At 37.0% G+C, this 26124-nt stretch overlaps 2 protein-coding genes across 2 annotated transcripts; one reads left to right on the top strand and one right to left on the bottom strand.

Annotated features, from left to right (window-relative positions):
- Window positions 1-7134: 7134 nt before the first annotated feature.
- On the bottom strand, window positions 7135-11928 carry LOC109049007 (zinc finger protein ZIC 4-like). Its single transcript, XM_042714078.1, is given in 4 exon segments — window positions 7135-8347; window positions 10466-10963; window positions 10966-11085; window positions 11194-11928. Coding segments are annotated over 4 exon segments (1482 nt in total). The 5' UTR covers window positions 11618-11928; the 3' UTR covers window positions 7135-7907.
- A 3993-nt stretch (window positions 11929-15921) lies between these two features.
- On the top strand, window positions 15922-18716 carry LOC109049004 (zinc finger protein ZIC 1). The gene is made up of 3 exons (XM_019066671.2): window positions 15922-17173; window positions 17670-17833; window positions 18196-18716. The coding sequence occupies exons 1-3, from the start codon at window positions 16204-16206 to the stop codon at window positions 18391-18393; spliced, it is 1332 nt and encodes a 443-aa protein (XP_018922216.1). The 5' UTR covers window positions 15922-16203; the 3' UTR covers window positions 18394-18716.
- The last annotated feature ends 7408 nt before the right edge of the window (window positions 18717-26124 follow it).

The raw sequence follows: 26124 nt of genomic DNA, 5'->3' as shown, positions 1-26124 counted from the left end.
TGATTAAAAGATGTTTCATTAAAGTACTACATCAGAAAATGTTGCTAGAGACACTCATCAGGATTTTTTTTCTTTCATCTACACCTTTAAATTTCCTTCAAGACAGACTTGAAAACGTGTCAGTTGTCAAGAACAGAGAGTGCATATATCGAGATAACTTCTCTTGTGTGTCTAATTGGAAAAGTCGATGTTGGAAGCCTAGCCACGCGTCTGTAGCTCTAAGAAAGAAAGAAAGAAAAAGAAAGAAAGAAAGAAAGAAAGAAAGAAAGAAAGAAAGAAAGAAAGAAAGAAAGAATGCTGGAGCGGAAATGAACTGTAGTTGAATGACACTTTACTTGCCGGTGATTAATATTGATCCACACCCCCTTCAAGCTTCGAGCTTTAACAACACGCAGGTGGCTGTTGACATTTCACTCGGAGCCTCACCTCCAAAAAATCCACACACATTAATATCCTATGATAAATAAATAAATAAAACAGCGCGAAAATATAATATGCTTGATTGAAATAAAACGAAGACAATAAAATCATATGTTATATTGAGAAAAATGATCTAAAAATGTATAAAAAAATTATCATATCTGAAAATTAAGATCTTTTAAAGGAACACAGATTGGTAAAAAAATTAAATAGATTCATTTTGTTTTACTTACTAACTAACTAACTAACTAAATACACAAAATTGTACCTCTCAGGTCATGTGTAGCTCTTTGTTCCTCTCAGGCTGTGGGTCATTGGTTTCGGGATCGTGTTGTTACCTTCAGCAGGTCATATAGTCACTGACAGCACAGATATAATGCTGTTTAATAGACCGTGATGATGCAAAAGACATTAAACTTAACAAAGATGTGTCAAAAATTCCCATAATACTCCATATGTTCATTAGAGTGATCTCAGAGGGCCCTGGAACATTTCATTAATTTGTAATTTATGAATGTTTGACAAATATTACAGGGTATGTAAATATGAGAGGCGTAATGTCTTTTCTGCGGGAGATGAAGAAATGACCCAAAGTCTGTGTTGCTGCTAGAGTGATCACACGAATTATTCCCCCTGCTCAAACTGTGCTTCCACCATGCACAGAACATTTCCGAGCCGTCGTGTGAAATAGTGCACATAAACCAATGACTTAAAACGTCACATTGGCAGTGCATATTTGCATGAAACATCTTACACGTTAATATGACCCATGATATCTGATGCCTCATCTATTTGCGCTTCTGTTCAGAAAAAACGTTACAAATTCAATTCAAATCTCTTCTGTTCTGTTCTATTCTATTCTATTCTATTCTATTCTATTCTATTCTATTCTGCATTTTCACCTCGGTTCATGCACACATTCCAGTCAGTTGGCTGCTGCCTGTGCACTACTTTACCTTAAATGCAAATTGATCTGTTCCATGGCGGGTGTCAGTGTTTCTGTGCGAAGGCTCTTCCTCGCACAGCAGAGTTCTGAAACATGCCTCGTTCAGGTGGCCAGAGGTCAATCTCCACTGTTACTCTCAGACGTTTGAAACCTGACACCTGCGGAAAGTTGCACGATCCAAAACCAATTTACAACCTGTTGCTGAGGCTGCTTATAGGGAAGGCAGTGAATACTACTACTACTACTACTACTACTAATAATAATAATAGCAAATGATTTGATGATTTGACTAGACTTGGATTGATTCCGAGAGGTTCATGTCCGGTTAGAGCAGATGGTCAAACGGAAGCCTGTGGCAGCTTGTCTGAGAGAAGCGAGTTGCACACCCTATAAGTCCACCTCTTTACTGAACATATACCATTACCAACCATTCTCATGATCTTTCACCATTCACGCCGTGTGTTCAACTGAGTTAAAACCAGATAAAACCGAGGATTTGTCCTTGCAAGCCAACGCTGTCTTCCGGTCACAAATAGGCTTTTATTAAGACACGGAAGAATATAAATGTGCAGTTCGACGTCCCCATCTTACGGATATTTGGCGACAACACTTTCTTCTTCCTCAAACTTTAATAGCCGAGAAAAAAAAAACATTCTCGTCTCCCTTTCCTTTTCTCTACACAAACCGCCTCATGTGTTGCTCATAATATGAAATATGAACCGCGAGATGATAGATTATAGTTCAGAAATACTTAATCGCTGAAGGGCACATTCTGCAATTCATTATCATTTGCCCATGGTGATGATGTATGGCCCACTTAAATAAATCTGATACTCCCATAAAAACGATTTCATTATTTTTACTTTTCATTATCATCATTACCCTATTGTATCGCACGCTTAATGCTCGAGCAGTTGCATTGATTGATGCCTCTTGTATCATCGTATTAAAAGCTTACATGGCCTATTGCCAGCACAGATTTGACCTTACAGTTTAGGCATCTGGAGATTAAGGTGGGCTATCCATAGAGAGCACTGAAGATATGGAACTTCGCTTAATTTAGTTACTTTTGTTTGCATTTCAGTGTCGGTTAGTGTGATGAAAGACCCTTCTGAATGCTGTACATTGAATTAAATCTGTAATATGTGTGAGTCCTTAAAAGAAACCCAACCGAGTTAACAATGTTTACGAAATAAAGGCATTTCCCTTTGGAATAACAGTATATAAATAGTTTATTTGTATTTGCATAAGCCCGGATAAAGGCAATATTTTCAGCTAAAACCATTTTACCAGAAAATCTAATAAAACATTCAGTAGTGCACTAGGCAAATGTGAACCAAAACATCGTGTTCTTATTTGTTTTGTTTTTGTGAAAAGGTCGGTGGTGAAATGAAATAATTGCAGGAAAAACATGGCAGCTTACCTACTATGAATGTCGTACAGACACACACACACACATCTGTGTTTGTATTGCATCTTAACTTGGACCTAATATATATTTTTTGGGGGAAAACGCAACGTTTCCCTCATATCCCAGCAGTCAAGCATTTTGCAAATTGTCACCTTTTCAATGGCTTTAATGTTCAAAGAGTGCAGTGTTCTCTTGCATCCTTCTATTAAATGCTTTGCCGTTAAATAAAACAGCAATGACATATGCTTTCACTGACTAATGCATGAAATCTGTATTTTAGTGGGAACGCACAAGAGAAGCGCAGGATGCTCCCCACATAGCGTGCTGCTTTGCATGGCATCTATCCTGTTCATGTAGCCCTTATAGATTCTAATGTTTTAATAGCAAATAGAAAGTCCTTGTTGCAGACTATACGAACAAATTAGAGCGAGCGATCAGAGATCAAAGGAAGCGAAATAAGCACGGGTCGCTCGGCTCATTCAAGCAGCTGCTTTGAGATTCAAGGCCAACAAGCGTATCTTACATTGAAAGAAGGTTCCCATTCAGAGTGCAGGTGCGAAGTAGTGCGGTACATTCTGCTACATTATCTGAAGGTTGTTAGAGATCAGCGTTCACTCTGCTAACTAAAGAGGCTGATTCTCACTAGAGAAAAACTCCTTCATCCATGAAAGTACAATAACTCAACGCCAACGAATAGAGGACTGTGGTAATCTGACTATTTAGGAGCGTATTCAATCAGGCTACCCAATTTATTAGTCATTTCTCGCTATTCCTTTTCATTGAATCCATGCCAGTAACATTTCTCTTCTCCATTCCACCTCCAAACGTAATGGTGCAGGAAGTGATGTCATAATATGTTAAGTTCAAGTTTGTTTCACGTGGGACAAAGTTAAAACAATATGCAATCTTATTTTAAGTCCTGTTGCTGCCATTTTTGCAGGTGCTGGAACTTTATGTTTGATGAATATCATTTTAGAGGAAACTTCGGATGGTACGATTTTAACGTATCATCCTGTGAGGTTTACCAAAGCAAAGTAGAGTTCATTTAGGAAGGAGTTTTCAGAAAGGATATTGCATCTTTTTCATAACAATGTTTATAGTTAAATATGTAGCATGCATACATGTAGTTTATATGCAATTACATATGCTAATTGTGTACTGAAATTAATAATGTTTGCATTTACAAATCTAAAATGTGCTCGTTATTGTAAATAAATAAATAAATAAATAAATAAATACATGTCGAACTGGGGTGTAGTTTACACTGCATAATCACAGCAAGAAACTCAAAAAATTGTCGAAACAAAATTTTGACGTAATTGTAAGTCATGCACGGTTTAAAATAGCTTGCACAGTGTTTCGACTATATAATATTTATTAAATATGTATTTCATATTTTAAATGCTTGCCAAGAAACTCAAAAAATTGTCGAAACTAAATGTTTACAATTTGTTTAGTTAATGTTCAATATAACACGCATAATAAACAATGCACTTGTATATGGGGGCAAAGAGGTCTAAAAGTAGCATATTCTGTTATTACCTGCTTATTGTTATTGGCTAATGTATATATTTATTTATTTGCCATTGCACCTGTCCTGTCATTTTGCATGCGAATTCCAGTCAGCCCTTGTCATGTAATTATGACATTAAATAGAGTCGTTGAATGGAGTGGAGAGAACCGCTAATCCCCCTATTAAAAGAGCTTTGTTAAATAAAATGCAGGACCAGTTTCCGGAAGTGTGATTATCGCCTCATTTATTTTCACAAAGAAATTATATTTCACACTCAAATGAGCCCTGGCTTGCATTTTAACAAAGAACTTTTTCTTCCTTCTTTAAAGAGGCAGGCTGTTGCTTGATGAAATCAGAATCTGAACTCATAGCTAGTCCAAGTTCCATATTGTGACAAGTGAATAAACTATAATTTAACTTTTCTTAGAAGCATTTAAAAAGTTAAATGAATGCGTTTTGAGTTTCAATGGCTTCACTCCACACTTGTAAGCGCTTCCTTTGTAATTAGAATAGGCCTATGCAATGTATTATTATTATTTATATTATAATTGTGATATTAATAGTTGTCTTTGCTTGCATATTGACTAGCTGCTTTAAAAAGAAAACTAAATGTTTACAATTTGTTTAGTTAATGTTCAATATAACACGCATAATAAACAATGCACTTGTATATGGGGGCAAAGAGGTCTAAAAGTAGCATATTCTGTTATTACCTGCTTATTGTTATTGGCTAATGTATATATTTATTTATTTGCCATTGCACCTGTCCTGTCATTTTGCATGCGAATTCCAGTCAGCCCTTGTCATGTAATTATGACATTAAATAGAGCGTTGAATGGAGTGGAGAGAACCGCTAATCCCCTATTAAAAGAGCTTTGTTAAATAATGCAGGACAGTTTCCGGAAGTGTGATTATCGCCTCAGTTATTTCACAAAGAAATTATATTTCACACTCAAATGAGCCCTGGCTTGCATTTAACAAAGAACTTTTTCTTCCTTCTTTAAAGAGGCAGGCTGTTGCTTGATGAAATCAGAATCTGAACTCATAGCTAGTCCAAGTCCATATTGTGACAAGTGAATAAACTATAATTTAACTTTTCTTAGAAGCATTTAAAAAGTTAAATGAATGCGTTTTGAGTTTCAATGGCTTCACTCCACACTTGTAAGCGCTTCCTTTGTAATTAGAATAGGCCTATGCAATGTATTATTATTATTTATATTATAATTGTGATATTAATAGTTGTCTTTGCTTGCATTATGACTAGCTGCTTTAAGGAGATGCAGGTTAAGGCTGTTATTTTGGAATGGTTAAATCCGCTTATATGATCATGGTTTCAAAACAGTTCGACACTGCTGGATGCAATAGTTATATAGACCTGTTGGCTTATCGCAAAAAGAAAAGGGAAAGCGGAATCGATACTATTCAAAACCGAGAAACTGTTGAAAAAAAAAAAAAAAAAAAAAAAAAAAAAAAAAAAAATATATATATATATATTATATATATATATATATATATATATATATTATATTATAATATATATATTGTTCTTTCCCTTTTAATAGCAACTTTGACACGCGGACGAGCGTGCGCGCTCTCGGGCTCACCAGGTGTCCGAGTGAGGCAGCTTGTCGTTAGTTTATATTACTTGGAGGTACTTGATTCTGGTCAAATTCCTTTCTTCTTGTTTTGTTGAAGGGAATGAAAAAACTTGAAACAAGTTTGATAAGAGTGCGCGATCAAAATGCTGAAACAGAGAGGCCTTTCCATGTCAGCAGCGTCGTTTGGACGACACGCAAGAATCCCCCTGAAAAAGAAAAGAAAAAAAAAAAACCTTCAAAGGATCCTCGCTTCAATTGAGACCAAACTATCCTATTCTCCTCTGATACATCAGCTCTGACACTATAGTCTATGCTACTGTTAGACTGTTCCCCGCTGTATTTATTTTACACTATATCCAACAAAGAAGTTTAAAAGTTAAACGTGCTATATCCAGTCAAACACATAGTTGAGCAAATGCGGCGCATAACGCTGAGGTCAACGTTTTGAAGTCACTTGAGAACGTAATGGTACAAAGAAAGTTATGAGGCTGCTCATACTGGTAGATTTATGCATTTGTTTTTGAAGGAGCCTTTATTTATTTAAAATAATAGCATTTGCTCGAATGCGCAATGGTTATCATAACTTGTTACTTTAGGTTTTTCTAATATAAAATACACATCTCCACACACAAAAAACAAAAAAAAACACACATTTTCCACCAAAAAAATTTCATCAATTATCAAACCAACAAAAAAAAAACAATCGAACTAATAAACGAACGGATACATATAAGTAAATTAAAGCGTATTTTGTAGTTATTTTGCTTCAGAGCAAATATCGCATTATTTCTGCCAGAACGTTATCTAGCCTACAGCGCCCAGCGTCGCCCATATTATTTAAATTTGACTCGGCTTTTGCTATTGAAATCTTAACTTACCATGAAGATTCACCGTTGTGGAAAAAAAAAAAAATGTCTCTTTGAATAAAAGCCTCTTTGAAGTCTGTGTGAAAATATGCAACTCTTTCATCAATTGCTGCCCATGTAATTGGAGTGTAAAGCTGGAGGATATTTGTGTGTATAAGCGATACAAAAGGATATAAAACAAGTTATCGCAATGGGATTCGCTAAAAGAATTAAAATGATTTTACGTTGGCTGGTGTTTACTATGACGTTTGAGTCATTTTGGGATCGTGTATATTTTGAACATTTAGGTGTTTTCGATTAAATGATGCCTAATTTCTATTCTCTATGGTAGAAATATCTATTTTTCCTACTAAAGCGTAATTTAGGAGGTCTTTTAGCTTTGCGTCATACACAATTTATTCAAAATACTGACAACTTACAAGGCATTTCGGTACAAATTTTAAGGTCTCTTCTTATAATAATAATTATTATTATTTAATAAAAAATGATTGCTGACAAGTTTTACGAAATCACAAAATAACCACATTGATTAATGACTAATCATAAATGAAACGTCATATCAAATACAATAACACTGTTTCCATCAAATTGGCTTGGCTGGCGAAAGCACAAAAAGAGGAAAGAGTCTACGACTTTATGAAATTCAAATCATCCCGAATATTAATTTTGTACAAAGCATAGTAGCAAACATTTAAAAATTGCTGAAGGACAAAACCTTACAAAATTACTGTTCACACAAAGACATTAAAACGTCATCATTTGCAACTGTACAGGTTTAATAATTAAGCACTTTGGTTCAATAATACAAAAAGAAATTATTTACCGATTAAAAAATAAATTAAAAAAGATATGGAAATCAAAGCGGAATTTACAAAATATTACAGTGACATGCGTACGGTCGGTACACTATTTAGAAACATAGACACTCGGGACGTGTTTTATATTGATTGGTGGTTAGGCAGTGACATTAGCTGTCAAAGGGCCAGTGCATCCTTCAGTAAGGCAGTAACAGTGAACAAGCCTGCTCTTTGAACTGACTTCCACAGGCGTCAGCCTGCGACCATTCAGTCCAAAACGGACTGTCCAAATAAGATAAGATGTCAAAGTAATTTTAGTCACTTTGCCAATACAATATTACAGGGCGAGCATTTTGTTAGAAGGCGTCCCTCCGTTCAGGATTGCCGTACGCTGGCCCCTCTGTATGGCCCGGTGTGGATGAACCGCTGGGTGGGGTCTGAGGGCCACTGGCACCGGAGCTGTGACACACGTACCATTCGCTTAAATTGGCCGGCTGGGACGATGATGAGAGAGGCTCGGAGAGCGCAGAGGGAGCTGGCTCCCTTCCCAAGTCCGATGAAGGAGAAACAAGAGATGGAGTCGATGATTCGTAACCAGAACTCGGAGGTGGAGACTTGCAGTGCACCTTCATGTGTTTTCTCAAAGAGCTGGGATGCGTGTACGATTTGTCACAACCTCTGACTTTGCAGTTGTACGGCTTATCGCTAGTGTGTACGTGGGAATGCTTCTTCCGGTCACTGCTGTTGGCGAACCGTCTGTCACAGCCGTCAAACTCGCATTTGAAAGGCTTTTCACCTAAAACAACAAAACAGTTGTGATAATGGTCAATACAGGTACAAGCACACAATTACATTGAGCACACAATCAAATATACTGCGTATTAGTCTAACGCATGTCAAGACTTTACAGGGTAAATCAGGTCACATGAGCCCCATGATATCGTGATTATCTTTTTACTACTCTGTCTGCTCTCATGGCAGGCCCCTTGTGACTGAGACTCTCAGACAGCAATGATTTCTTTTCACAATTACAGATTATTGGGCATTCGTTCTTTAAAGCGTGTGCTCTCGTATAGTTTCATTTACCATTGGAATGTAGAGCATGAAGATCTCATAAAATATCGGATCCACCATCTAAACTGCTATTAGTCCTGTCCCTCTGTAACCATAATAGCTGCTGGAGAAGGCAGCCAGGCAATAGAAATGTTTGAATGAATTACATTTAATCACATCACCCTTATTTCCGAAGGACATAAGCTCCAGGAGTTTATAAGACTACGTAATTGCTGCTGTCTAATTACAGTTGCTTGCTGAATATCAATTTGACCTTCAGCTGTTGGGCCGAGAAAGCCAATCAAGAATATTAGTGTAATACAAGAAAGCAGAAAGGAAGAGACCCTTGGGAAACCATATCCATAACCAAAGATTCGAATACCGCCCAAGCAAGAAAATAATGCGGCTGCCCACGGGAATGTCCCGCAGAAATAATACATTACGTTGCTTAGACATCATAACTGAAAGATTCTTATCTTAGATGTAGTTACCAGTGAAACGTTAAGCAGCTTTCCTGATTATGCCAACGCTATTTGCATTGAAAAAATAAAATAAAAATAATAAATAAATAAATAAATAAATAATAATAATAAAAATCTTCCAGAGCCCACAAAGTATTCAAATGAATAGAAATAACTATACAAACCTAACGCATTTTATTAATGTGTTGCATTTAGTAGTACATATAAAGTTTTCATGTGAAGTCACGTTTGATTAGAACTTTGATACCGACTTGTTGCATGCGGTCAGTCTGCAAGTTTTGTCAACAGTGTATGCGTAGGTTCTTACAGTTCAGAAATATATGGAAACAACTACAACATATTGTCTCTTGGTGCAATTAATGACGTTTTGGACAGTTTCTTTTAAGGCTGACTGGAGCACACAAACACACACACACACCTTTAGTCTCTGAAAAACACAAACACACACAAAAAAACACAAAAAAAAAAAAAAAGACAGAAAAAACATACACTGTAATCAATACAGGACACTAGCCTATGTATAATGCTAGCAAGCCCCAGTAGATCGTTCTGAAGGGATAACAGAGTACTTGAACTTATGAGTGTTTGTGGTTTCCAAAATGTCGCAAAGGAGTAGCGTATAACAGTTTGCAAATTGTCTATAAATGTGTACAATTTGCAGTAATTGTAATATAAACAGAAGATGTCCATAAAGATTTTTTGTGGAAAAATAATTTGGGCATTTTAACATAAAGCAGTACCTTATTTCTTAATTTATTATTATTATTATTATTATTATTATTATTATTATTATTATTATTATTATTTTCTGCAACCGACTAAACTGGACTCAGTAGGCCCCAAACATGTGGATGTGCTGTAAAGTTGTAAGCAATCTGATGAAGTAAGGCACACATTTTTTTTTTTTTTTTTTTTATTTTAATTTAACAACACACATGATTTAGAAAAAGCAAGTAAATTAAAAACAGCAACAATCTACAGTGCTCCACCTTTATGCTTCCCCCTTCTTTTTTGAACCATGACTTATTGTAAAAAAGAATATTAGCATATTATATTAGCGTAAACTAAGTACATGTAGCCTATTACAATTCATGAAATAACAGTGACAATAATGATAATGGTGCCAGTGTTCCGCGAAAATCCTTTCCACCATAGATAAGCCACTGCATATATTAAAAGCCAACCTTCTTAAAAGCGGATTTTTTGAACAAACTCTGCCTGTATTTAGCTTGCAAGCTAGCTCGTGTCATTAATAAACTAGTTGCTGTGCATTTATTCGTTTACACTTTCAGCACTACTGTATATCTAGTAACTAAATAGTTATGAGCCGCTAGCATTTAACTGAATTGTCCTAAGGGACGAGAAATTAAGCCACTGACCTGTGTGTGTTCTCTTGTGTATTTTCAAGTTTTCCGATCTGGCAAATACTTTTCCACAGCCTGGGAACGGACAAGGAAATGGTTTCTCTCCGGTGTGCACTCTGATGTGATTCACAAGTTTGTACTTTGCTTTAAATGGCTTTCCCTCTCGTGGACATTCTTCCCAAAAACAGATATGGTTCGCTTGCTCCGGTCCTCCGACGTGCTCCACAGTCACATGTGTCACTAGTTCGTGCATGGTGCTGTAAGTTTTGGAGCAACGTTTTTTCGCCGAGTGCTCTGGCTCCAGCCACTTGCAGATGAGCTCTTGCTTGATCGGCTGCCTCATGTAACGGAAAAAAGCGCCAGCTCCGTGGTGGTGATGTGCACTGAGATTCATGTTCAGATTGAGCCCGCCGTATCCGTGCAGAGGAGAAGCAGCAAACGGGTCTGCCCTGGAGCTCGCTACTTGACTCAAATGATCAGACCGAACGTACATTTCGGCAGGTATTCCTAACTTATTTGTCCGTTCAAGGCTTGGCCACCTGGTGCTCCGGTAGATGGCTGATCGTGATGAAGTCCAGGGAAGAGCGTATGGTTCCCAGGGTCGGGGTGATGACCATAGTGTCCCGGATAGCTACCTGTTGTTGAGACAAACATTCCGTGGTGAGAGGCTGAACCAGAAGTCTGATCGGTCAGCACGGGCATGGCTTGAGCTGTCAAATCTCGGCAAATGAGGAAATCCCTACCTGCGGATAGCGCCTGGGCCGTGTGAGACATAGAGTACGGGACCGTTGCCGCCTGCACCGGGCCAAAAGCTCCCGTTTGACTGGAGACCACTTCACTGTGGCCTGCAATATGATGATTGTGGTGGTGATGGTGGTGGGGATAATGATGGGTTGGGCTGATTTTGAGGGCCGCGGAGTGCCCCATGTGTTCTGGCCCGAATGGACTCGGCCCCAGGCGGGGTTCCGCAGTAATCTCCCCAGGGTGCGAGTGAGCCATTGAGTGTGGATGGCTGCTGAACCCCGGGAAGCCTGTCACGCTCTGAGGGGTATGGTGGTGATGATGGTGATGGTGGTGAGCCCCTGCCAAGTCAACTAATCTCAGCGTCGTGTTCCGTTTGGAAAACGCGGGGTCCATCACAGGGCTTCCCAAAGCATCCACGCTCATTACTCCTAATTTTAGAATAACTTGACAGCAGGCAGAATAATAATAATGATGATGACAAATATATTTTAATCGCTTTGAAGAATACAGAAGAAAAAAATAAATAAATAAAAAATAAACTTCTCCTAAAGTTTAGTTGCTATCTCAGTGCCTACGTGGAATCCCATTCGGTTGAGAGGCAGCAGCAGGACGCTTTGATATACTGAATAGAGATTCATGGTAGGCGCTGCAGCCCGTGGAGCCAAACAATCACCGAGCGCTCTAATTGGTCAGAGCTCTGTGATTGACGTCACTCGTGACAGTTTCCAATGCGAAGAAAAATGTTTTAGTGACAGCAAACAGAGAGCGCGCATGCGCCGAGCCTTAGGCAGCGGATGAAGAAAAAAAAAAAGTTTTTGTCATGCAAAGGTTATTGTACCTTCAGCTGCAATCCCGAAGTTACATCGAAGCAATGTTTCATTTCTTTATATCACAGCTGTTGGAAATCTGCGACTGGGCTTTAGCAGTTTACCGCAACAAGTAAACCGGAGAGTGGACTTGCATGCAATAAAAAATGCGACATAGGTTCTGTCCAGTAATCCGTTAAAAAGAACAGTTGAAGAAGCTCCATAATAAACATCGAAAACGGCGGTTAGTACAAAGTTAAAGTTTTCAGTTGCATGCTGCTTGCCCAGACTCTGTTTTAAATTAACCCAACCCTCTAATAAAAAAAAAAAAAAAAAAAAAAGTTTCCTCCTTTTTTTCTCTAACGGTGCTTATGTCGTCATGGGATCATTGTCTTGTGCAATACGCGAGGGTCGCCTATTGTCCGGAGAAGAAAAAAGTAACGCAAAAGTCCTGTTGTTATGATCGGGGGTAATTTTCGGCCTCAGTTGTTCAGCGGCGGCGGATCAGGCACACAGGAGGTGGTGCTTCATCAAAAGTGTACAGGGCAGCAGAGAAGCCTTGGCAAAATAGCTCGAGTAACTGTTAAATAAAAATCCTAACACAGACGTTATCCAGTCTTTGCGATACGTAAAAGTTTATCTCACAGGTTACTCACCGTTATTTAATAAATACACTGTTGACAGTGCACCTGTTATGTATACAGTACAATCATGAATCAACAACCGGCTGTTGCGTTTATCTAGAAGGGTATAGAAAGCTTGAAAGTAAATGGACAGTCCCCACCTCAAGAAAACAAGCTCAAGAGTTTTTAGTAGCATTCTTTGAACTTTGCCGAGAAGAAGGAATCGCACGCGAATGCTAATATTTCAAGAAATAAAATTGGCCTTGCAGATATGGTCGGTGAAAGTGCATCTAAGTGGTTAAGGTACTCCACAATAATAAACAGCAGGACTATCTTACAAAATAAATTAATGTTCACGCAAAGTTTTGTTAAACTGTTTTATGAAGAGGAAAAATATACAACTGTTTAATGAAATATAGCATAAAATTAGAGTATGTTACTTAAAACTCCTTGAACTTGTAAATAAAAGTGTAATGCTATTGATTATTTCTCCGTACATGGCACTGAATGTAATTTTCCAATATGCAATGAAATCAGCCATAAACACGCTCTGAGTCAAAGCAGTTTAAATCATCATGAGGAGGTGAAAGAAGTTTTGGTGAATGGAATGTTTCCTCCTTGCACAATAAAAGTTTAAATACATAATTCAAATATATAATTTTTTACCGTAATTGCAACTGTTTTGACGCTCTAACTTAATCAAACCAGCCGGACACAAATAGGAAGTGTTGGGTGAACTGACCTAAAAAGGTCAGACAGTTATAGTATTAGAAACATGTCAAAAATCATAGGTTCAGTCTCCACTGAAATTAGGCGGATTATAGTGAGATTATGGAGACAACATTTAGAATGCATTAGTGACCATGTGTCTCTATGAAAAATGGAAACAGTTAACACCCCTACCCTCAGTCCATTTTTTTTTTTTTTTTGTAACTTCATTCTGACAAATAACACCAAAAAATATCATAAAATCATTTCATATTTATTTTTTTTTAGTAGATGTGTGATTGCAACACTGTAACATCGCATTTCACGGAATCATTACTTCATATGAAGGCCATAGTGATCGTTTTATGTTCATGTATTATGATCACATGTGAATGCAAACTTAGTCCAAAATCCTTAATCCAACTTTAGGCGACTTTTTTTTTTTAATCAGGGTCAAGACGCGTTTAATTATTTATACAAATAAATTGATATTCCTTTGAGAAAGGTCATGAATTGATCTGTCAGACGTCTAGTGACAAAACCACACCATCCGTGTCATAAATAAGTAAACACTGTGTGAACACTTTTGACGAATACTGAAGATGTTAGTCAAATGGCTGTGGCTCAGGGTCGAATGGGTCGCAGCTGCATTCTTTAGGCATTTCTCTTGCACGTGACGAAAAGTTAATTTTCAGCTAATTTTTGCTGGGTAGAGGGGGAAATTATGACAAGATACAAAACGAGTTTAATTTGACAATAAAAAAGCATGAAAAATAACACTCGGGAATGAAATTCAGCTATTGACAAAAATCACTGAATTTAATAAAAAAAATTACAAAGCAGAAAAAGTCAATTTCTAAGAAAAACTCTTTGTCGCCCATTTAAAAATAAAAATAAAAATAGATTTAACAGATAGTTAAAATTAAGTCACCGTGTTTTACTCACTCTTAATTAAATAAAATGAGGTTGAATGGTAACAAACAAAAATAGTTTATGTTCTTAAAAATATTAATTTGCTTAAAAAGATTAATAATAATAATAATAATAATAACAATAACAACAACAACAACAACAACAACAACAACAACAACAAATTAGTCCTTATTACACACACCCCTTCAGTGTGTACAGTCTTTTAATCGTACTTGTTCTTGTGTATTGCGTACTTGTTTTTATATATATATATATATATATATATATATATATATATATATATATATATATATATATATATATATATATATATATATATATATATATGTCCAGGGTGCTCGTTAAATATTTCCCAATGATGCCTCCAAAATTTATTTCGTGTTTCACCTGTTGAAGACATCGTCCAGATTCTTTTATAAAGATAATGTCCTTCAGACAAAACATTCAACTAAACAGCTTTTCCTGTCTCTCTCTCTCTCTCTCTCTCTCTCTCTCTCTCTCTCTCTCTCTCTCTCTCTCTCTCTCTCTCTCTCGCTCTCTCTCTCGCTCTGGAAGGAGTTTGGTAGTGTATGAAGCTCAAGGCTTCAGTCTGGATGATATTTTAATGGTTCGTCTGTTCATGCAGCTTTTGAACTCCAGCCGCCGGAGTTTCCTGCAGAGAGAAATCCCACTTCACAACTTCCACAACCCACAACTTTTACACACACAAGGGTGATACATTACGGCCTTAATCTTTCAAAAACATAGGTTAAAAATATGAATAACGGAAAGAGACACCTCGTTCGCAAGTTTGCATATATTATTTGAAGTTGGAAGGCATCTGCCGAAGGCCTACTGAGTGTGCAGTGTTTCATAATTAAATTTCAACAACAGTACAATACATGTGTTTTGCATAAGCGAGAAACTTTTTTAAATGATGCATGTAAAGAAAGTCAACCAAAATTGAAATGCCCAAGCCAAAAACTTTATTGCCTGTTTTGGCCCAATCCTACAATCCTTTAAGTGTTTCGGCCCAATCCTACATTGAATTGAAAATATTTATGTGCTAATATCTTTATGTTTAATAGTTTGTACCATTGACAAATTTGTGCATTAAATAGCATGCCAGTGCTAAAATAAATAAATAAATAAATAAATAAAACGACTTGGCATATATATTGCTAACTAGGAGTATTTTTTCCACGTTTATGGAAAAAGCATGTGGAACGTAGCATTTGGTTTTAGCACTTGGTTCTTCAGGATTAAACGCATGAGTTCCACGCCATTTAAGAACAGGCTACACTTTATCACATTGCAGCCAGTGTTTACTAGATGCGCGCCAGGTTCTTCTCAGAGCATCAGGCTTCCACATAAGTAGGCCAAACGTGGAAGTACTCCGTGTCTAGGACAAAAGCTATTATTCGGCTATGCATTCACTGAAGTCTCTTTTCTGAATTTCAACATTAAGAGCAAAATCACAGTCAGCAACCTCCCGACAATCCCATAGATTGATGATGTAAACCGACCAATCGCACTGATGCTGAGGCATGGCGGGCTGTTATTTGGTGAGTGAATGTTAGTAGGGGGAGAGCGCCCTCTCCAATGATGGTCCAAGCTCGGGGTCACGTGCTGCCCCCCTCCTTCCCCATTCATCAGGGGTGGACTGTGTTGTCTTTTCAATTCATTTATCTGCAGGAATGATTGCGACTATCAGTCTGAAGCTCACCGCCTGACTGAGGAGGTGAAAGTTGCGCCACAGGAAGATAAACCGCAAAAGACAATATTGCACATGATTTGCGTGCGCATCGGATGAGCAGGAGAGGGAAATTCCTCTCCACTAAAAGTAAATAGGAATAGGAGATCGGAGTTTGCCTTGCACAGACTTAAGTCAGAGAAATAGCAAGCAGAGACAGTTGTTAGAGATTCTTCCTCTCTCAGTCTCCTCTGCTGCAGACTGAAGATGCTCTTGGACGCGGGACCACAGTATCCCACCATTGGAGTGACTACTTTCGGCTCCACCAGACATCACTCAACAGGCGAAGTTACAGACAGAGAAGTGGCTTTGGGTATCAACCCGTTCGCCGACGGTATGGGCGCTTTTAAAATCAACCATAGCTCCCACGACCTCGGCTCTGGGCAAACGGCGTTTTCCTCGCAAGCGCCCGGTTACGCCGCGGCCGCTGCCCTGGGACACCATCATCACCCCACTCATGTCAGCTCGTACTCCACCGCCGCCTTCAACTCCACTCGGGACTTTCTCTTTCGCAATCGGGGCTTCGGAGACGCCACGAGCGCGCAGCACAGTCTGTTCGCCTCCGCTGCTGGAAGTTTCGCCGGACCACATGGGCACTCTGACGCCGCTGGGCACCTGCTCTTCCCGGGACTGCACGAGCAAGCGGCCACGCACGCGTCCTCCAACGTGGTGAACAGTCAGATGCGCCTGGGCTTTTCCGGGGACATGTACGGCAGGGCCGAGCAATACGGTCACGTCGCTAGCCCCAGATCCGAGCACTACGCCTCGACTCAGTTGCACGGCTATGGCCCCATGAACATGAATATGGCTGCCCATCACGGGGCTGGGGCCTTCTTTCGCTACATGAGACAGCCCATAAAGCAAGAGCTCATCTGCAAATGGGTCGAACCGGAGCAGCTAACGAATCCGAAAAAGTCCTGCAACAAAACTTTCAGCACCATGCACGAGCTCGTGACCCACCTGACGGTGGAGCACGTTGGGGGACCAGAGCAGTCGAATCACATTTGCTTTTGGGAAGAATGTCCCCGGGAAGGGAAACCGTTTAAAGCAAAGTATAAACTTGTGAATCATATCAGAGTTCACACCGGAGAGAAACCGTTTCCGTGTCCGTTCCCAGGCTGTGGAAAAGTATTCGCCCGATCGGAAAATCTGAAAATCCATAAAAGAACACACACCGGTAAGAAAATGCATTTTTTTTTTTCATATATATCCATTGCTATATTACTAATAACATTTCGTATTTATATGTTTTAATTATGGGACTTAATATGGCAAGCAAATAATGCTGAAATGTTTTTGTATTTTTTTTTTTTTCATTATTTGTTTCTTTGTCCTATTAATAATTTTCATACCAAGCACAATATATTATTTCTATTCGTTACATGTTGTATACTAACTAATAAATTGCACGTGTAGGAGTACAGTATCGTTACAAAATAACGTAAGCAATTTGGGCGAAATTTAAATGGATATTTTTGTGAGCCGTGTTTCATAGTGGAATATGGACAGGAACTTTTTTTTTTTTTTTACGCGTTTGAATTTGCTTATATCCATTTGCTAGATTTATGTATCTCCAAATGTGACATATTTTATTATTTATTTATTTATTAAATACATGTGCTTGCCTTTTAAAATGCATATTTTGAGAGATGTTTGCTCTATGTTTTTGTTAGGTGAAAAACCTTTCAAGTGTGAGTTTGAAGGCTGTGACAGACGCTTTGCGAACAGCAGTGATCGTAAGAAACACATGCACGTCCATACCTCTGACAAACCTTATCTCTGCAAAATGTGTGATAAATCCTACACACACCCCAGCTCCCTCCGGAAACACATGAAGGTAACAATAACATTGCAGTGCATTATTTTTTTTATTTTATTTATTTTTTCTTGTACTCTTCCTTTTTATTTAATTTGTCTGCTGATTTAAAAATAACGCTTTTTTACGTTTTACTTTTATTCCTCATATGGAATGTTTTTAATGTGTTGAATAATGTTGCCATTTGCACCAAAATTATATGTTTATGATATAAAAGCTAACGCTGAATACCGACATAATTTAAACATAAAGCTAAACACAATGTTACAGAATCTATATTATTGTCAGACGCAATCGGTTGGTATAATCTGAGATGAGAAATGATGAGGCACATATGAAAATATATTTTCATGCACACTGATTTCTGTTTGTCTTCGACTCAGGTTCACGAGTCATCGTCTCAAGGACCCCAACCCTCCCCGGCAGCCAGCTCCGGCTACGAGTCCTCCACGCCGCCCACCATCGTGTCCCCTTCCACAGAAAACCAGAGCAGCAGTTCCATATCACCAGCATCATCCACAGTTCACCACACGAGCAGCCACAGCACTCTTTCGTCAAATTTTAATGAATGGTACGTGTAAATATTTTCAAAAGACTGCAGAATTAAGACTGCTTTGGAACCAAGACTCAAAAGTCAGCCTATTCTCGCGTGGACCTACATACACACAATGTGAAGAATCTGAGAGGTTTTCTGAAACCGCTGTCTATAGAGAGCAGTGCATGGACGGGGTGTGCAACGCTCTTGACAGCCTTTTTCCGATTTTTTTGTACTCCATTTCTTTTGCTCTTTTTATTTCTTTTTCTTTTCCCTTCTTCATATTTTCGGAAGACTGCACAGAGAACTTCAATTGCATGCTACCAGCAGGTCACAACCTTTTTTTTTTTTTTTTTTTTTTTTTTTTTTTTTTTTTTTAAATTTTTTTTTTTTTTTTTTTTTTGTACATAAAGATTTACCCAGTTTAAAATGTAATATTTTATTTTGTAAATAGTCATAATACAGTTTAAGGGAATTTGTGAGAAAAAAAAAAGAAAAAAAAAGAAAAAAAATGTGGTCCCTAGATATATGGAAAATGAGATGGTTTTACGAATATTGCGATGAATAGTCTTGACTGAAAAGAATGTTATAGTTTATGTGTACCAAATGTGAATTACCCAGTATTACCACAGTCTACACGTTTACCTAACCGATTAGTATTAATGTGCTTTTGTATCCAGTGCAACATTACGTCTCCAGTCCAGTCTGAGTAGCACACAGTTGTTGTTATTTAATGTCATGTCGATAAACCGTGTAGTGAAAGCCTGAAGCTCCGTGTCAATCTTGTTTATGTAAGTGATAAAAATATAAAACTATCTGTCTATTGCTTTGGCAATTGCAAGAAATTATTACTTGTATATAACTCAATTTTCCATATTTATCCGCATGTAAAGGACCGGTATCACATGTTAGAGATAATCGGTATTTATGGAAAATGCGTTCGTAGGATATGTAAAATTTAGATTACAAAATAATGTTTGGTTACTTTTCGTACAATATTAAAGAATTAAACGTACAACAACAACAACAAAAAAAATGCCTTCAATACTTTATTTCTCGACTGTGCTTTAAACAACTGAATTGAAGGTTGAGAAATGCCAACATGAAAACTTCAGGAGTAACCTATTTATTATTTCTATTTACTTATTTATTTATCATCTTGAAATAAACGGACTCTAAATTAAATCATTGCATAACTACTACAACAATAACCACTGGTGTTAACAAGATTTGAAATTGAAAGCTTAAAAAAGGAAATGTGAATTACACAAATCAAAATGACATTTCAGTCCTAAATAAATCCTGCGCCTGCTTTTATATTTTGCCCCACTAATTCAGCAGGACGAATTAATTATATTTCACTTTTGTACCTTTCATTATTGTCAGAAATAAATAAAATAAAACAAATAACCAAGTCCCAAGAGTAACGTTTTAATGTATTAAAATGTCAAATCGTGACAAATGTACTTATCTACGTGGTCTTATTTAAATAGTTTACATTGGTTAACTCTCGTCACGGCCTTATATAATTATGCTTGTTTGGGACCAGTATATAGGAGTGAAGGTTTTTAGTCCAAGAAGAGAGTCACTGTTGGGCTTTTGTTCTTGGTTGCAACTTGCTTGATCGCCCCATTAGGCACATCAAGATCATGAGCGTGCTTAATATCGCCAGTGCACGATTCTCACTGAGCGATTTTGCCAGCTGCAAAAGATGCTGTTTGGATATTAAAATCTACAAAATGATAAATCGTTTTACCACTGCATATTCCTTCTTCACGGTCAGAAAGTGTAAAGTTTTCCAGAATAAGAGAGGGATTGTCTACCTATGAAGGAAGGGGGCAATCTGAGAGCTAGTGAGTCCAGGCAAGAACTCGGTCTAGGAGTACTATGGATGCATGCAACTTTGTGTGTGTGTGTGTGTCAGATAACACAAGATCATTAGCATGTGCAAATTTAAACTGTGCCTCAAGGCTATGAAACTAATGAATCGAGCATTGCAGTGTTTCTAATTCGTGGCCATTTGGATGTATTTTTGTTTTAAATGTGATCCGATGACATGTTAGTTGCAAAGCGGTGCTTAGTCGCTTAAAGGAAAATGCGATATACGCTACAATGTTTACATGTTCCTCTTGGGGGTGTGCACAAGTGCAGGCGCGAGTGTAGACTGCCGTGCGCGTGCATGCGCGTGAGAAATAGTCCACCGACAGGAGGAGATACTGACTTCGGGAAAATATAAACATATTGGCACATCAAACAGTAGGGGCGAATACGAAATGCATTATGTCGGAGGTGATTTCTTTCTTTTTTTTCCGAAATATGTTCATATTCTCCTTCCACGGGTTATTAGGTTTTGAGATATGTGAATGATGGTAATAAAATGAATTGTTCGACTCTATTTAACACTCTATCTATTCAAACGTTCTGGTACATTTTCATTCATGCACCGTTAGAGTAGTAGTAGAAAGTGTTATATATTGATCCGTACAATGGAATGCGCATTTTCAAAGGCAGTCGTTTCGCCTGTTATCCTCATTACTCCTATCCCCCCACCCCAAGAAAATAAAAGCACAACAATCATATCCATATCCACAAACGCTATTACAATGTGGCTACGTTAGATTATTTGATGGATATGACTGTTAACTAAGATATCTGTGCCTGTTTTTGACATTCAAATTAAATTTAAGACAAACTAGCTATTGAAGAAGAAGAAGAAAAATCCATTTAGGTGTTGCACACATAATATGCTTAATAACACCACATTAAAGGCGCACAGAGAACATAAAATGCTACAGCCGTAGAATATCTTTTTTTTTGCATTGTTTTGGATATAGCACAAAAAAAAGTTTAGGAAAACTGTAACGATTCTAACATTATACAAAGGCTTATGAATTGTCACAAGGAATACGAAAATAGAAAATAATAATAATAATAATAATAATAATAATAATAATAATAATAATAATACATCAGATTTTTACAACAAAGGCAGAACAAAAACATATACATTATTACATATATTAAATATAAATCGTAGGCCTTGAGACTGCTTGAAAACCGAAAGGGTTTCTCTGTGAACTTTCTCAAAAAAGACCGAATATTTTGATAATAATCTGTTTTTCGACGCCATCATCCAGTTTAACAGCGAATACAATTACCTTTTAATTTGAGCAAGACTACTTTGTTTTGTCTAATTTTGACATGCAGTCTGAACGCAAAACGCAAAAGTGCGATTCAAATCAACAAGTCAAAGCTTTTCGACTTTTGAACATTAAACAAAAATCACATTATTTTAACTTGGTGTAAATTTCATCAGGGAGTAAACATCCATTTCATATTTAGCCGTATTTATTTTCCTAAGCGTCTTGCTTGAGAACGGAAAATGACAATGTACTTTCCAACAAGTTACATAACAGTAAACGCGAGCCTTACGTAACTATTAACCTTAACCTGCACGTATGCAGCCCTAAATAACAGTTAGCTCCATATTTTTTATGGAGTATGTTAGTATGTTTTCCATAGCCATAGCTGCATTTAAATTCACTGCTGAACTTTCTGTGATTGTTGCACAGCTGTTGTCTAGAGATGCATCCATCGTCGTTCTTTCTCTGTAATGTAAAAGTAGCAGACATTTTTTCTCCTCTCATTCATATGCGCTTGACCTCTCTCTGACTTCAGCGCTGTCTTGTTCGGGTGAACACGTTGCAATGAGAGCAGGATAGAAAAAAGGAAGAAAAAGAAACACATTTAAACTTGAACGCAGAGTGCAAATTGACAAGCGTGCGCCAGAGAGTCTGTGGAGTGTGACTGTTATTTTGCATTGAGATGGATGATTATTTTCAGAGTATTTATCATTGCTTTGTAAAGAAAGCAGTATAGATTGGTAGTGCAAAGACATACAAACAAATAATTCATTTTTCTTTCTTTTTATAATACATCAGAGCATCAAGAAAAAAAAAAAAAAATGTAACGTCTTTTTCCTTAATATACAGCGCTGTATTAACTGAGCGACCACACACACTTGTCTCTAAAAAGTCAACATTTGAAAATAATAATAATTTTATTAATGTACATTATATTTACATTTGTTATTACTGAGTAATTATATATATATATATATATATGAGGAAATGTTAGTGAATAACTTTAAATTGACCCTGTACGGGAAACTATATATATATTATCACCATAATTTTTATAATATTTAATCAGTATTGAGACTGTAAGAGGAAATGTTAGTGAATAACTTTAAAGTGACCCTGTACGGGATCCAACAAGAGAAATTTGGAGAACCTACCCAAATGTGTTTTATTTATTTTTTTATTAATTAATTTATTTATTTTTTTGACTAAATGCCCCTTTGCACACGCCATACTGTGTTTTTCACTCTGCCCACAGCTTGGATTCAAACTGCTAAAGAAAGAGCCGTCAACTAACATGAGTCATAAGGGTTTTTGTGACCCCTCCAGCATTAGTTGTGGACACCATGACACGCTATTAAGTTTGGACCACAGAAGATTTGTGGAAGCACTGACATTGTCTATGTTGTCGTGTTCCCCTGACACGTTGCTAAATGGGGTCATTCCAATTAGTTGTTTGGGACAGAGGTGGACTTCTTCAGGGATGTTCATACACTGTCTTAGTGTCTAGGGGAAAAATAACAAAATAGGAAGTCCATAAAAATCAACGTATTTAATAAAAAACAAACACACACACACACACACACACACACACACACACACACACACACACACACACACACACACACACACACACACACACACACAAACATCTATCGCAAGTGTTTCTATCGCAAACATAGAACATTCAAATTTGCATAAAAAACTATATTTACATACATAATAGGCAAATACTAAATGCATGAAATTTATAAATAATTTAAAAACATATAAATAAAAACTTTAACTATTAATTCAAAATATTACAATAAAATCAATTAATAGACTGCATGTTTGCAGGAAAAAAAAAGAGAAAATAAATCAAATTTCTTCTTTGGTAACCTGTGGTGAGGCTAAGCAAAGTCTTTTTATGAATTATGTTATTGTGAGGATTGGTATTTTATTTACTTGTCTCAGATGAGAGCAGCTTGTGGACATCTGCTCTTTTAATTGCATCTCATCAGTATAATAAATGTTAAAGTCTGGAGGTGAGGCAATAGATTGGAACACTCAGATAATGGCCCTTCAAATGGAGTCTCAGAAGGTTATTCATTAAAGAAGTAATTTGTAAACTTAATGCACTTATAAAATAGCTCAATATTGGATCTTTTTGCATTCCATTGGCCAGACATTAGAGGCAGAGAATAAGAGAGTGTATGTTTTCAAGTAGAAAACTAGATTTATTTATTTATTTATTTTAATATAAGAGATATTGTGCTCGTAAACTGCAAGATGGGCATTTTGTGAGGGGTTATTTTTTTTTTTTTTTTATTTAAACAACAACAGCAAAGTTAAAGTAAAAAAGAACAACAACAAAAAAAAAAAACAGTTAAATAGTATCAAGCAAAAGAATATCTCAAATAATTTGAATAAACTCTGTATGCGCTTTACAGAGTTGCAAAGTTCTTTAAATGTCCTTTCAAAGAGTGTATGCAGAGAACTGTATGCATTTCAAGCATCCAGTGAAGTTTTCAGGCTTTTCATTAAATCAGAATACTGAGAACTAATTAAAACATGCTGTAGAATGCTCCCCAATTAACATAATCATTGACCTCATTAATATTGTGCATTGAACCAGAGAAGGGAAGTTTGGGCTCTTTGTAATTAGATACAAAGATATGTTTGCATCTCGGAAACAGTTGTTCAGAACATCAAATACACCTTGGCATAAAGATAAGCTCATTTTAGAGGGAAAATATGTGTAGACTAAAGTTATTGAAATGGACTTCACAAATAGCTATGTAATCTCAGACTATCTGAGTGTATACTTGATGAACATTAGAGGTCAGAAATGAAGTGCGCAACCCTCTGTTGTCATGACCTAGAGATGACTGGAATGTAATATTTTGCCATCGGTTTTCGACTGAGGAGATATGCTGATAACAATAGCGCTTGATGGCTGCTGCATGCATTACAGCTTTGTTGACTATAAAATGATCAAAAACATTTCCATTTCCAATCACACGTTAAATGCTAGCCATATAGTGTATATTGCAAAAAAACCTCAAACCTTTAAATTATATGCTCTGGCAAATAATTCTAATATTAAACGACTAATAATGCAGGTGCATCTACATTGAGTTTTTGTTTTCACCTCAAAAGTTACAGCCTTGGCTTTAAAAGAGCAACAATCATGCAAGTCAATGCTGGAGGAAAAATAACTTCAGTGCAGAACACACACAAATCACCATCAGGGATTGAAATTCCAGAGTAGCTAGTAAAAATGTAGCAATCTGTTCCTCTGATGACCTCATATATCGGAGTAACCACAGACTATGTAAACAAGACTAATAAGGTAAGTCAAAAATCTCAATAAATCACTTTGGCATGATTCTGTGTTCTTTGGATCTGCTGACATTCTCTAACCACTGTCTTCAAAGTGTTGTGTGTTGTAAGACAAACTTTTTGTAACTGGAGACAAGGGATACTATGCCATATCTTTCAGGCCAAAGGGAAAATATTATTTTGGCAAACTGTATGTGTGTGATGAACACATTCCTGAGTTCTGCTGTTTTTCCCAAGTGTTCATGAAATGCTCTGTTCATCTTCCTTCACTGTATGTTTTCCTCATGTTCTAGGACTAGAGAACAAGCTGGATAGAGATGTTTTATTTCTGCTTGCTGCACGTGTCGCAACACTTCTCCATAATTTGGCATAACAAGAGTTGGAATTTCACAATTCATAGCCTGCATTACACAGGAGCCATATTAACAAGTGCTAATATGTGTCTATGCTGATGGCTGTCCTACCATGTTTTCCACCTGTTTCTGAATTTTTGAAAGGGGGGCATGCAATTTAAGAAAAAAAAGTCTTATCTAGTAATAATATAGTAATTACTGTATTATTACTAGATGATAGACTTTTTCTAAAATTACAAATATATATATATATATATATATATATATATATATATATATATATATATATATATATATATATATATATATATATATATATAATCTTGGCCTTGATACATAACCAACTGTGCTCCATGCTAATAATATGAATTATATTATATTAATATTAATTAATTGCTGGCACAGACATGGCTATTGACATTCAGCATACACAACATTCTATTTAATGTTAATGAATTCATTTTATATTTCCCTCTCTAAAAGTAACTGCTACAGAGCAGTGTTTTAATATGACACCACAAGGTATTATAACATCCTCAAATATTTCATTTAACTACTTATTAAGTTTGTTATGTTGAAAAAATTACTGAAACGCATACGTTACGCATACATAAACCAGAAAAGACACACGTATTGTATTCGGCAGGAAAGATGATCCTTCACGCCAGATGCGACTACAGTTATGCAGATAACACCATTTGTGCGAGCAGACCGGAGCTTAGTCGCTCGGAGTCAGCTACCTTCTCATGATTGATAATTATCAGCCCAAATACCTTGGCTTGGACCAGGTGGCTGCCATTTATTACGCTTCTTTTCTTTGCTCTAATTAATTACTAATTGATTTTAGCACCTGCATTGGCAAAGCAAACCTTTTTTTTTTGGGATGGTGGTGGGGGGGGGGGGGGGGGGGGGGGGGGGGGGGGGGGGGCATTATTTAACTTGCTGTAATCTTGCTTGTTA

The sequence above is a fragment of the Cyprinus carpio genome, chromosome A24 (genome assembly GCF_018340385.1).
Source record: "Cyprinus carpio isolate SPL01 chromosome A24, ASM1834038v1, whole genome shotgun sequence".
In the NCBI taxonomy this organism is placed as follows: Eukaryota; Metazoa; Chordata; class Actinopteri; order Cypriniformes; family Cyprinidae; genus Cyprinus; species Cyprinus carpio.
This window is presented reverse-complemented; position numbering and strand designations above follow the sequence as displayed.